The sequence below is a fragment of the Phoxinus phoxinus genome (assembly GCF_949152265.1).
Source record: "Phoxinus phoxinus genome assembly, chromosome: 13".
Lineage (NCBI taxonomy): Eukaryota > Metazoa > Chordata > Actinopteri > Cypriniformes > Leuciscidae > Phoxinus > Phoxinus phoxinus.
This window is the reverse complement of record NC_136888.1, coordinates 10,957,075-10,970,421: the sequence shown is the minus strand read 5'-3', so window position 1 is coordinate 10,970,421 and position 13,347 is coordinate 10,957,075. Positions and strand designations below refer to the sequence as shown.

Here is a 13,347-nt window from a genome sequence, read left to right as displayed (position 1 = left end):
AAGAACCAAAAAAAAAAAAATGTTCTTGCTTAGTATTTCTGTCTTGTTTTCCAGCACAAATATTTGAACATTCTTGAATTTAACGGTTACTTGAGAAGCAAAAGTCTTGTTTCCTGAAAGATTTTAATTAAGCGAGTTTATTTTTAAAACAAGAAATAAAATAAACTCATTTCAAAGGGAGAACTGGGTCATTTTTCTCACTCCTTTGGCAGATATTTTAATACAGAGTAAGAAAATCGTTTGCACTGGTGATATTAAATGTACGATGCACCATATTTGAAAGTACGTGATCGCAAATTCAAGATTCAAAAGCTTTGGTGGACGAAAATATATATTTTAAATGACGTATGAACCATATGAACTACATTTTATGATGCTCTTGTTTGTCATATTTGCAGCTTAATGGTCGCCATATGTTTACATTGAATGAAAAATGTAAAAATTCTTAGAAATATGACTGTGTTCCAAGGAAAAAAAGAAAGTCATGGGGTTTTGAAACAACATGAGGGGTATGCAAAACATTATTTATTTATTTTTTTAGCTGAATGATCCCTGCTGGGAGAAAACTGCAAAGACTGAGAGAAATTGTGACGGCAAGTCAAATAAAAAGCCTCACATCTCTGGAATCGGTGTTTTGTCAGGATCTTTTGTGCACTATGATCAGAGTAAATGTGGAGAATGGCTGAAGGGTAGGGCTGAGATTTTCCCCCTGCTGCTCTCTGATTGGATAATTCCCCATTCTGGCCTCTGATTGGATAATGGCCGTGTGCTGCTGTACTGCTCAGACTCTTGTTTGTTTAAAAATCACTGAGTTTAAGTTTGCCTTCACTGTTCATGTCCAAAAAAGCTTTTAGAGCAGGCTGTCTGAGCTCGGAAATTGTTTATGGGTTGGAAAATGAACAGTCGGCACGGTTTGGTGAACATTGATTGGTCGAGCACCTACATGAAGCGGTGTGTGTGTGTGTGTGTGTGAGCCCCATCAGTCTGTCCTTCCCCCTCTGATTTCTCCCGCTCTGATGTAGTGATGGCTCCACCATGTCATTTGTGTTTCTGTTTGATGTGTCCACTGCTCATTTAAAGCGTGCCAAACCCCTGATCTCCCGCATCCACTCCGTTTCCCTCGGAGAGACCCAACGCCGCCTTTACATCTCCCACACAATTATTTTTTAATAATACCATGGTAAATAATTCTCATTTGAAGTCCTTTTTAAATAGCTGGTGGAGAGTGAAAAGAGAGAAACAAGAGAACAAGATGTTTCCCCCAAAGGCTATTAAATGAAATGTATTCATAACTCTGCCCAAATGCTGCAATCTCCATGACAACAAGACACATGGCGGGAGGGTGATTGGGAAGTTGACGTTCCTCTCTGTGTCTGCAGGTATAAGGCCTCAGATCATGAACGGCCCGATGCACCCTCGGCCGCTGGTCGCTCTGCTGGACGGGAGGGACTGTACCGTAGAGATGCCCATCCTGAAGGATTTGGCCACGGTGGCGTTCTGTGATGCGCAGTCAACGCAGGAGATCCATGAGAAGGTCTGTTTGCTCTATTGCCTTCCAACCTTCCTTCCTTTCTTTCTTTCTTCCTTCCTTCCTTCCTTCCTTTCTATCTTCCTTCCTTTCTATCTTCCTTCCTTCCTTCCTTTCTATCTTCCAACCTTCCTTCCTTCCCTCCCTATTTTCCGTCCTTCCCTATTTTTCCTTCCTTCCTTCCTGCTTGCCTTCCTTCCTTCCTTCCTTCCTTTTTTTCCTTCCCTCCCTTTTTTCCTTCCCTCCCTTTTTTCCTTCCTTCCCTATTTTCCTTCCTTCCCTATTTTCCTTCCTTCCTTCCTTCCTTCCTTCCTTCCTTCCTTCCTTCCTTCCTTCCTTCCTTCCTTCCTTCCTTCCTTCCTTCCTTCCTTCCCTCCCTATTTTCCTTCCTTCCCTATTTTTCCTTCCTTCCTTCCTGCTTGCCTTCCTTCCTTGCTTTTTTCCTTCCTTCCCTATTTTCCTTCCTTCCTTCCTTTCTTCCAACCTTCCTTCCCTATTTTTCCTTCTTTCCATCCCTCCTTTTAACCTTCTGTTCTTTCTTCCCTATTTTCCTTTCTACCAACCAACCTTCCTTCCTTCCTTCTATCCATCCCTCCTTTTAAACTTCTGTTCTTGCTTCCCTATTTTCCTTCCTTCCTTATTTTCATTCCTTCCAACTTTCTTTCTTTCTTTCTTTCTTTCTTTCTTTCTTTCTTTCTTTCTTTCCTCCCTCCCTCCCTCCCTTCCTTCCTTCCTTCCTTCCTTCCTTCCTTCCTTCCTTCCTTCCTTCCGAGGAACCAAATAATTTCAAACAAACAGATTTTGCTGTTTTTAATCAATCTTGTTACAAATAATGAAGGCTTTTTCCCCCTTTCCTTTTTAAATTTAAATTATGATATTAAATAATTGTCCTTTTGTGCACAAATATAACAATAAATATAAATGTTATCTTTAATTTAACTTCAACATTTTATATGAAAAATTAATAATTATGTATAATTATAATTATGAGTGATAACACAAACAACTTGTTTTGAATTGGTTCACTGAAAAAGTTTTTTTTTTTTGCTACTGAATTTGAAATCAGACAATAAATACATAACAAATATGTAACATGTTTTATTGCTTTGGTTTCACTGACTGCATGTCAGTTGTTTTCACAAACTCCTCTGAATCAGTTATTTTAATGAATTGATAGAAGATCCACAAATGCACAAGCTATTGAATCAGTTTGAATCAGTCAACTAATTACTTAGTGAATCTGTTACTGACTGACTCACTCACTGACTGGATGTTTATATGACATTGTGCTGTCAGATTCTGTTGTAAAAAATGGTTTGCTTGTTTTTTATGAAAAATGTTCATAAAATATATTTGTTTAGTATGTGAACAAAAGCAGAATTCTGCTGGAAACACTAGTTCATTTAGAAACACACAGGCTGTGAGTAATTTTATAGTGACCCAATTATCAGACCCAGTTACGAAGGTGTACAATTTCATTGCATTGAATTGCATTACCCTGTTAAGTTTAATATTATGTTTTATAGGGGCAGTCGTGGCCTAATGGTTAGAGTCAGACTGGTAACCCGAAGGTCACAGGTTCGATTCTCAATACCGAAAGGAAATGACTGAGGTGCCCTTGAGCAAGGCACCTAACCCCCAATCACTCCCCGGGCGCCACAGCAAAATGGCTGCCCACTGCTCCGGGTGTGTGTGTCCATGGCTTGCAGTGTGTGTGTGTGTGTGTGTTCACTACTCACTGCTCCTAATATGTATGCACTAACTTAGATTGGTTAAATGCAGAGTACAAATTCAGAGTATGGGTTACCATACGTGGCCGTCACTTCCCTTTTTGCTGAATATGGTTTTGTAAAAAGTAAAAAACAAATAATAATCGAACTGGGAGGAAATTCATTAAATGACATGTACACGAACATGGCAATCTCATCATGAGAAATGCATTACACCCACATACTCCTCCCAGGCCTAGGATGCTACAAAGAAATGATTTATGTGTGCTTAATAAACATCCCCCAGTTTTGTGCCCCGATGTTTATAGTGTGGTATAAATGTGTCTGTGGCAGGTGTTGAACGAGGCGGTGGGGGCGATGATGTACCACACCATTACTCTGACCAGAGAAGATCTGGAGAAATTTAAAGCCCTCCGAATCATAATCCGCATCGGTAGTGGATACGACAATATCGACATTAAGGCAGCTGGAGAGATGGGTAAGAGCGTTTGGTGACAAATGCCAAGACATGTTTCCTGCTCACGACTTTTGGTCTTAATAGAGACATTTGTAGGATAAGAAGTTGAGACCTGACACACAAATGTAAATTTGCCCCATTATTATTATTTTATCTAGATAAAAACCTTATCTAAAAATCACATGCACCAGTGACTTTATGTTGCTTCAACAGCTTTCTGGACAATAATATACACCTGAAAAACGAGCAGTGAGAAACTTAAAACATTGATAATATTGTGAAAAGCTGGAGCAAATGAAATGTAGAATGAATAAAGATGTTGAGTTTATATAGTGTGATACTTGGCATCACGGAGAACACCCTTCTGACATCGAATACTGCTCAGCTGAGAATCTAGGTTCAATCTTTGTTCAGAAAAACAAAGTACTCTGCATGTAGTGAAGAAAAGTTGGATGTTTGGAAGTTTGAGGAGTCTTTCAGAGACAGGAAGGTAGAGAAGGACTAATTGTTCCTCTGGGACGGACAGTTTATATGGTTAGAGTTAAAGAAAGAAGGTATTCTGGCTGGATAATGATCTCCATTTCTCCTTTTTAATGATGGCTGGATAGACTTACAGGTCAAATCCATGAACGGATAGAAGACAGGATCAGGGTTTACTCGACTATCAAGTATCGAATGGACCGTCCGAGGCCTTGTCTTGTTTATTGAATGTTCGGATATGTAAATCTCAATCTTTCTATGAATCCGACTGAGCATTTGTGCATGTCTGCAGGTATTGCAGTGTGTAATATCCCATCAGCCGCTGTGGAGGAGACGGCAGACTCGACGCTCTGTCACATCCTGAACCTGTACAGGAGGAACACGTGGCTGTACCAGGCCATGCGGGAGGGCACGCGGGTGCAGAGCGTGGAGCAGATCCGAGAGGTGGCGTCAGGGGCCGCCCGCATCAGAGGGGAAACGCTCGGACTTATTGGCTTTGGTGAGGGACAGAAACAGAGAAACACTTCATCAACAAACATAAGAACATTACACAATTGTGTTAAGCATTACATAATTGTGTTAAGAATTACATAATATGTGACCTTGTGCCACAAAACCAGTCATAAGTCGCACGGGTATATTTGTGGCAATAGCCATTTTGAGATTGTACGGGTCAAAATTTTCGATTTTTCTTTTATGCCAAAAATCATTAGGATATTAAGTAGATCATGATCCATGAAGATATTTTGTAAATTTCCCACCTTAAATATATTAAAAATATATTTTTGTGAGTGGATGCAGCACAATTACCAACAGAAATGGACAACTTTAAAGGCGATTTTCTCAGTATTTAGATTTTTGTAAAAAAAAATTGCACCCTCAGATTCCAGATGTTCAAATAGTTTTATCTCAGTCAAATATTGTCCTATCCTAACAAACCATACATCAATGGAAATCTGATTTATTCAGCTTTCAGAAATGTACCCATTGTGGTCCAGGTCATATAATAATTGTTAATGCCATTAATACAAGTTATAAAATCAAGTTATAGTTACATTTATTTATTTATTTTTTATTTACATTAGTTGTTTGTTCTGTATTATACATTGAAATATAAATTTGAGATATAAATGCATATATATGCTTTTATCCAAAGCAACTTATATGTATGAACTATTTAACATTTTACATACATTTTCAGTCGTCAGAAATTGAGAATTATGTAGTGATTGAAACATGAAGTAAATAAAAATGTCTAAAAAAATAAAAGTACAATTTTAGTATTGAAATTCTTATGTGAGCACGATCTAACCTTAACCCTTATAAGACTAAATTTAAGCATTTAACTAAAAATATAATATAATATAATAAATAATATAATTTTGGACTTTTGACTGGTAGTGTACATGATGAACATATTATGTTTACATACTAAAAATCACAGGAACCTTAAAGGTATGGTTCAAATGAATTATGTCATCTATTCACTGTCTGGTCATCCATGTATAATTTTTGTTTTCATATATCTAAAGTTAGTTAAGCTCCAAGAAGGACAAACAAGCACTATATATATCATACAAGTTATATAAACAATCCTAAAGTCATTTCTGCTGGATGGGTTTTGTGTGTCTATATATACAATATTATATTTATGTATATTTGTGTCATAGGCCGATCAGGACAGGCAGTGGCCGTTCGAGCAAAAGCGTTTGGCTTCAATGTGATCTTTTACGACCCATACTTGCAAGACGGTTTAGAGCGATCGCTGGGCGTTCAGAGAGTTTACACCTTACAGGACCTCCTGTACCAGAGCGACTGTGTGTCTCTCCACTGCAACCTGAACGAACACAATCACCACCTCATCAACGACTTCACCATCAAACAGGTCAGTCCATTAATCGCATCCTGTTATCACGAGCGCCATCTAGTGGCTGTGGCCTGAACATGAGCACTTGTGAAATATCATGTATCATGTTTCCGTAGATGCGACAGGGAGCGTTTCTAGTCAACACAGCCCGAGGGGGTCTGGTCGATGAAAAAGCCCTGGCTCAGGCTCTAAAAGAGGGCAGGATACGAGGGGCCGCCCTGGACGTTCACGAATCTGAACCCTTCAGGTAACATTTGTAATGACACGCTAATTAAAACAATCTCCATGTTGATGTACACCACAATTTGTCTTTAGATAACAGATGTAACTCCAAACATCTCTTCAGCTGCACCTCAATTTGCATACTATTACTTCTTTATAATATGCAATATTAGGATTAGTGCATCCCAGATTATAGTACATTGACAATGGTGTGTTTTTTCAGATGTACAAACATAGCAAGGACTGCAAAGTTTTCTGCTCTGGAATTTTACTTTTCTAGAACATTGTTATGGGAGCACAACATGTATTATTTCTTCCCCTGGATTCATTTATTTTGCTTGTATTATTGTAGTATTCTCATTTGATTATTATCACAACGTATTGCAATGTATCCAACGTTGAGTAATAACGAATTTTCAAAAGTTTGCATTTGGGAATAATGCTATTTAAAAAAAAAAATAAGAAACACTTTTATTCAGCAAGGATGCATTAAATTGATTTAAATATATATATATATATATATATATATATATATATATATATATATATATATTACTGTTTTATTTGAATAAATGCTTTATTTTGAACTTTCTATTCATCAAAAACATTCTGAAAAAATCCATCATGGTTTCCACTAAAATGTTAAGCACAAATATTTTCAACACTGATAATAATAATAAAAAAATGTTTTTTTTTAAGCAGCAAATCATCATATGAATGATTTCTGAAGGATAATGTGACGCTGAAGACTGAAGTAATGATGCTGAAAATTCAGCTTTTGCATCACAGGAATAAATGACATTTTGTAATGTATTACAACGGAAACAGTTTTAAATGTAAATGCATTTTACAGTAGTGTATGTACTTTCACATCACCAGCGAAGTACATCCTTTCAATGTGTAGTAAAAGTATGCAAGTCAGGATATAGTCTCATTCTGTCTCCCTATGCTATGTTTTTCTGTCAGTTTTACTCAGGGTCCTCTGAAGGATGCGCCCAATCTGATCTGCACCCCTCACACGGCGTGGTACAGTGAGCAGGCCTCACTAGAGATGAGGGAGGCCGCGGCCACTGAGATCCGCAGGGCCATCACTGGTATGAAAGCTCCCATTGACCTCTTTCTTCAAATGTTTTCTGTTCAAAATGTAAACGCTTCTGATGTCATTGTAGAATTGGCATACGAAATTGTGATTTATCATAGGGTTGCATGGTTCATTTATTATGGTAAAGTTAATTATGGTTAACTGGATGGTATGTGAACTGTGAAGGGTGTCCTGATTTACCTCTGTTTCTCTCATTCCTATATACCTATCTATATATATCGCATAACTTTTCAAACTGTTATTTTAACATTCTTATGCTGCTTAGCAAGCACTCGTATTTCCTTCAGGGAATGTAAATCTAGTTCTTTATATAAACTCTGTCTCCCTCAAAGGATCCGTTCTGTTGTACATCAGTCATCATGTCTCGGGGTTTGTTCTGGTTTTCAGGTCGTATTCCAGACAGTCTCAGAAACTGCGTCAACAAAGAGTTTTTTGTTACTACGGCGCCGTGGGGGATGATGGAGCAGCAGGTACACCCGGAGCTCAACGGAGGAGCTTACAGGTGAGAGAAGAGGTTTAAAACGGGCACAGAACCCAGCATAGCATTACCTGTCATATCATACTAACCTTTATTCCATCCACCCTTGAGTTTGACATCTCAAACACCCTTGTTTCTGGGATTGAGAATCGAGAACCGGTTCTCATTTAGAACCAGACCCAAATGATTTTCATTCCATTCACTTTTATTAATCTTTCAGTCTTAATAATTGTTCATATCAGACTTGACATTTAAAAAAAAAAACTTAAATGATTTTTTTTTCATTTATATTTATATTATTTATATATATATACACTGTATATATACAAACATTCTTAAAACTATAGATATACTTAGAAGTAAAACTGAACTTCTTGAATATATCAAGCATATATCTTGAATTAAATTTATTTTTCTTACCACATTGGCAAATAGTTTTCTTCTCGTTTTCAGTATAAATCTAGCATAAATTTGTGATATTTATGAGCTAGTTTCAGAATTTTTTTTAATAAATAGTAATTGTTTAATAAATATATATATATATATATATATATATTATTTGTTAATAATGGTTTAATATATATATTATTTTTTAAATAAAATATTTGAGTTATAGTATTTACTAAAATATTTTAATAATAGTATAATAATAAATAGCAATGGTGATAGTAATAATTTAATAAATAATACATATAATTTGTTAATTAATTATAAATGGTATTAAAACCTCAAAATATGTTACAGAAATTAAAGGTGCAGTAAGCGATTTCTGAGAAACGCTGTTGATATTTGAAATCACCAAAATAAACGCGCCCCTACCCAAAAGGATCACACCCCTATCTTGATAACTCTGGCCCAAATCCCTCCCCCCTCATGATTGTATACGCCCCTTACTGCTGATTGGCCACGAGTGTGTTTTCGCGCTCGGTCCGATCCACTTTTAACAGCATTTCTGAGAATTTCACTTACAAAAGTACTAAATCCTTAATCAAATCGCTAAGGGACCTATATTGTCAAATAAAATCTGAATCAAAAGCAGATTCATTAAATTCCCTCTAATCGCCATCCCTGCTCTTTTCCCCACTCTACTCAAGATCACTCCTTCCTCGCAGTGAGATGAAATACTCAACAAATGCATTCATTCTGATGTATGAGCAGCCAACCAGCACAGCGGCTGTGTTCAGCAATGCAAACAAGCTTCATTAGTTCATCCCTGTGTAGTGAGTGTAATCCCTCCAGATCGCAATATGCAAATAGACTTAAAGGTTACTGCCGTCTGTCCCTGTGGCACACATAAATTAACTTCGCTCTACATCGACAGCATCACCTCTAGCTTTACCCGCTATGACCCTTCTGAACGTTTCCCTCAACTAACACCTCATTTGTATGCATTTAACTCTCCAACCCACACATATAAACACACACACACACAATGTGCGTTGCTCAGTCTGATTGCTTCTCTCGCTCAGCAGAGTGGCCCAACCGCTACCAGCTGTTTCTCCTGGTGGCCTGCAAGACAAAATGTATACCTAAACAATGACAGGTAAATATTCATACAGCCCAAATAGCTCTGGAAGTTATTGATGAACAAAACCGTGAGGTCTGAAACATCAAGCATATCCTTACTTTGATTTGACAACTTTTGTTTTTACATTTCTCATTCTCATGTGCAATGGAACATGCTATCATGTGATACCTTCCTATTTATGGAAATGTTACAGAGAGGCTGATTTTTTTTTTTTTTATTGGTTCTAGAATTATTTGAATTGCACATATTCTTTCTTTATTGTATGTATTTTGCTGTGATGAGCATTTGTTAAATTAGATTGTAACTTTGTATGGAGGGCCATTGGTGATTTATTGAATGTTCAAATACTTTTTGAGGAATCAATAAATCAAATAATAAATAAATTAAATACATACCTTAAATACCTTATATTAATTTTAAGTAAGAAATAAAGAAATCCCTCAATAAAGAAATGTTGGTACCACTTTGCAATAAGGTCTCATTTGTTAACATTAGTTAATGTATTAGCTAACATGAACTAACTATGATCAATGCATTTTTTTTTTTTTACAGTATTCATTAATCTTTGTTTGTTAATTAATGTTACTTAATAAAAATACATCTGGTCATTGTTTGTTCATGTTAGTTCACAGTGCGTTAACGAATTTTAACAGATACAACATTTGATCTTAATAATGTAATGGTAAATGTTGAAATTAATATTAACTAGTCCAAGATTAATATATGCTGTAGAAGTATTGTTCATTATTAGTTAACTAATGTTAAAGTCCCTCTGTAGTAAATCATTTCATCCCTTAAAACTGATCTTTGATCACAAAAATTACGTTTAATGTTTTTCCTTGTTTTTTTTTTGTCATGCCTTATAATAGCTTGAATGTAACTCTACACCCTTGCCTTATTTAGTATACGCGGTTCTATGAATATGCAAATTAGCCCCGCCTCCACTCACTCACACCAGCTCCGAGATGGGTTACAAGCCTGTTGTGATTGGTTACAAGATATTTTGTGACGTCAGAAACACCAGTGATTTCAAACCGCGTTTTTGAGACTGTCTTTGGTTCACCGCAGCTTTAAGTAGAAAATACCCAATGGTGTTGACTTATGAATTTGCACATGGTTTGTCTTAAGCATATTAAAAACACCACATAGTCATATAAACAACATTAAAAACTTGATTTTTACCACAGGGGGACTTTACCTAATAAAACTTTAGTGTTCTACTTAAATGATCTAAAGTGTTACCAATACATTTGAAGCATTTTAGCAGAAGCCTTGATAGCAATCGAAACATTTCAATCATGTCACGTGCCTAAATGACCTCACCGTAACTCTATATTCTGCCTTTTCTCCAGGTTCCCCCCTGGTGCAGTAGGTGTGTCTCCTGGTGGCATGGGTGGACAAATAGAGGGCATGATGCCTGGCGGGGTGCCCAGTGCCCACCCCCTGCCGCCGGGCACCCAGCCCAGCCTCGCCCCCTCCCCCACCCAGCTCCTCAAACACAACGACCATAGAGAACACCTGGCCAAGTCATAACCACACACCTGACCGCTGACCAACTGCAAATCGTAGAGACTAAGAGACAGTGAACGGGTGAACAAGCAATCAGCTGCCAGCGCCAGCTGCACCAGAGACATGCTTCACGGACGTCTACCACTGTCTTGTTTTCAGTTTGAGTGTTTTTCCGTTCATTTACGTTTTTTAACCTAGGAAGTTCGGTGGTTTTGTTTCTGTTGTCTTTTGCGAGGGGCGGACATCATTTCCACCTGTTCGAATGCAGGTGGGCGGTGCTTTCTTGTCAGGAGGCGTGGCATTACGTGATTGGCCACGCCTCTTTCCTCGTGCACCAGGTTTGAAACATTGACTGATACCCACATGTCATGCACTTCTCTTCTTCCTCCTCACCTTATTTGGGCACGTAACAGAACTCAACGCAGTTTCAACGTCGTTTCTATCTTTACATCCACGGGATTAGTGCTCGTCTTTGTTTCAGTGTTAAAAGTGCTTGATAAAAAAAATATATATATAGTGTATCTATTAAGAGAACAGAGAGGGAAACACTGTTCTTGGGCAAAAATAAAGATAATAAAGAAATTATTAGCATTTTTTTTTTTCAGAACATTTAGAGTAGCTGACCTCTTGTTTACAGAATTGCACAAATTGAACAAGCACCAGCTCAGAAACCACCCCTCTTTAAGACCCAAGAGCACACTATTTTACTAATATATATATATATAAATTAATTAATTTTTTTTCAGGATTTGTTTGATTCTGTGTCAGGTTTTTAAATGTCAGTTCCCAAAAATTGGATTTGAGTGAACGTCACCTTGAGGAACACTTTGATTTTGTGTTTGATTTGAGTTCTGTAAAACTCCAAAAATAGATGGCAGCTCACACAGAAAAGGGACTGGAGTGAAAAAAACCCTGTCTCAGGAAGAACATTTACTCCAAAACACACGACAACCCGGTGGTCTAAATACTCGCTCCTTCACATCAGCCTCTTCGCCTACTCGAGGTATTTTTATAGATCTGACATCCAGTGCGTTTTTTTTTGGTGTTGAATGTATGGCAGTTAAATTAGATTTGTATTGTCTAGTTTAATGTTTTTGTAACCATACTTTCCTGTGATCCTCTCCCTGTTCCTTTTCTTTTTGGGTTCTTTACGTGGAAGCGCACTGTTCGGAGCTCATTGTGTTGTTTATATGCAATATCCTGAGGTCCTCGGCCAACTCCAGTCAGGTTGGTTCCAGAACTGTAGGTTTGGTTTTTAGTGTGAGTATTTGTATTTGTTTATTGTACCGAGGTGAACATTTAGCATACAGTACAGTTCAAATAAAAAAAAAATACCGTTCTGACTTTCTATACTGTGCTGGTGTGTTTGTCTCACTTTACACACGCATTTGTGAAGGTCAGACAGGATTGGCAGCGTCTGCTGTGCTGTGACCTTCAGATGCCCCTGCATGATGCTGGAGGCCACGAGGGGTCGCTGTGGCTCTGGGTTCATATGTTGCTTGCTGCAGCGATCATATGTAAATACTTACATGCTTATTTTTGGTAAAGAAATAATAAGAGGGAAACTGTAGGCCTACTTTTGAAAAACATTTAATATTACAGCAAACTTTACAAATCACACACAAAACATTTTTTTGGGGTGGGGGGGGGGGGGGGGGGTCTTAATTTGACATTTTTAAAAAATATAATAGTTTTATTATGTAATATAATTATATTACCTATATAATGAAATTTTGAAGGGCTAGTTTCCCTCTTCTTCACCGAAATATCATTGCATTAGATACAAAATATCAAAGCCTCTGGCATCATTATGAATTCTGTTATGATTTTTTTTTCTCAACTTTGAACAATAAATATGTTTTATAATTTAAAACTTAATATGAAAATATAAAATATGCTTGTGCTATCTTTTATATTGTTTATATTTTTTTTCTTTATTTTTTTAAAGAAATGATAGCACACGCATATTTATATTTTTCAAGCAAAACAAAGAATAATTAAAAAGCACTTGCTATAAATGCCTGAAATTTGGACATTTATAGCAAGTGCTTACATTTCCAAATACTTTTTTGGAGCCACTGTAGATTCTATTAATCACCTAGTATTATTTTTTAGATTCACGATTTCTGGCTAGATCATAGATTCATTGATAACTGACATTTTTAAACAATCGAATTATTTTAAAATTAACACTATAAAAAAAGTTATTTTGAAATAATTTTACTTAATCGTGAAAAGTTAATTTTAGCTAATTATTTCCTGAGTAGGCCTAATCTGTTTGGTCATGGTTTCGACGCTTTCATCAATTTAATGCAAGACGATTAAAATATGTGACGTTCTGATATCATCTGACAATAAAATTGTATGTTTTCTGTAAATTTCCTCTTCTTTTTCCAATATTCTGATATTAATCTCTGTTGTTGTGCGTTATCACCGTTGCATTGCT

At 36.8% G+C, this 13,347-nt stretch overlaps 1 protein-coding gene across 5 annotated transcripts in view; it reads left to right on the top strand.

Annotated features, from left to right (window-relative positions):
- ctbp2a (C-terminal binding protein 2a) overlaps positions 1-12,516 on the top strand; it is a 48,521-nt gene extending 36,005 nt beyond the window's left edge. The window contains exons 2-10 of one of the 5 annotated variants that reach the window (XM_079632874.1): positions 1,380-1,534; positions 3,592-3,736; positions 4,488-4,694; positions 5,866-6,080; positions 6,179-6,309; positions 7,251-7,378; positions 7,774-7,888; positions 9,337-9,407; positions 10,745-12,516. In XM_079632874.1, the coding sequence (XP_079489000.1) occupies positions 1,380-1,534; positions 3,592-3,736; positions 4,488-4,694; positions 5,866-6,080; positions 6,179-6,309; positions 7,251-7,378; positions 7,774-7,888; positions 9,337-9,397 (1,157 nt within the window). In that variant the 3' untranslated portion in view covers positions 9,398-9,407; positions 10,745-12,516. Of the gene's footprint in view, positions 1-1,379; positions 1,535-3,591; positions 3,737-4,487; positions 4,695-5,865; positions 6,081-6,178; positions 6,310-7,250; positions 7,379-7,773; positions 7,889-9,333; positions 9,408-10,744 lie in introns of all 5 variants that reach the window. The other 4 variants (XM_079632878.1, XM_079632876.1, XM_079632875.1 and 1 more) reach the window with 4 other exon arrangements.
- The last annotated feature ends 831 nt before the right edge of the window (positions 12,517-13,347 follow it).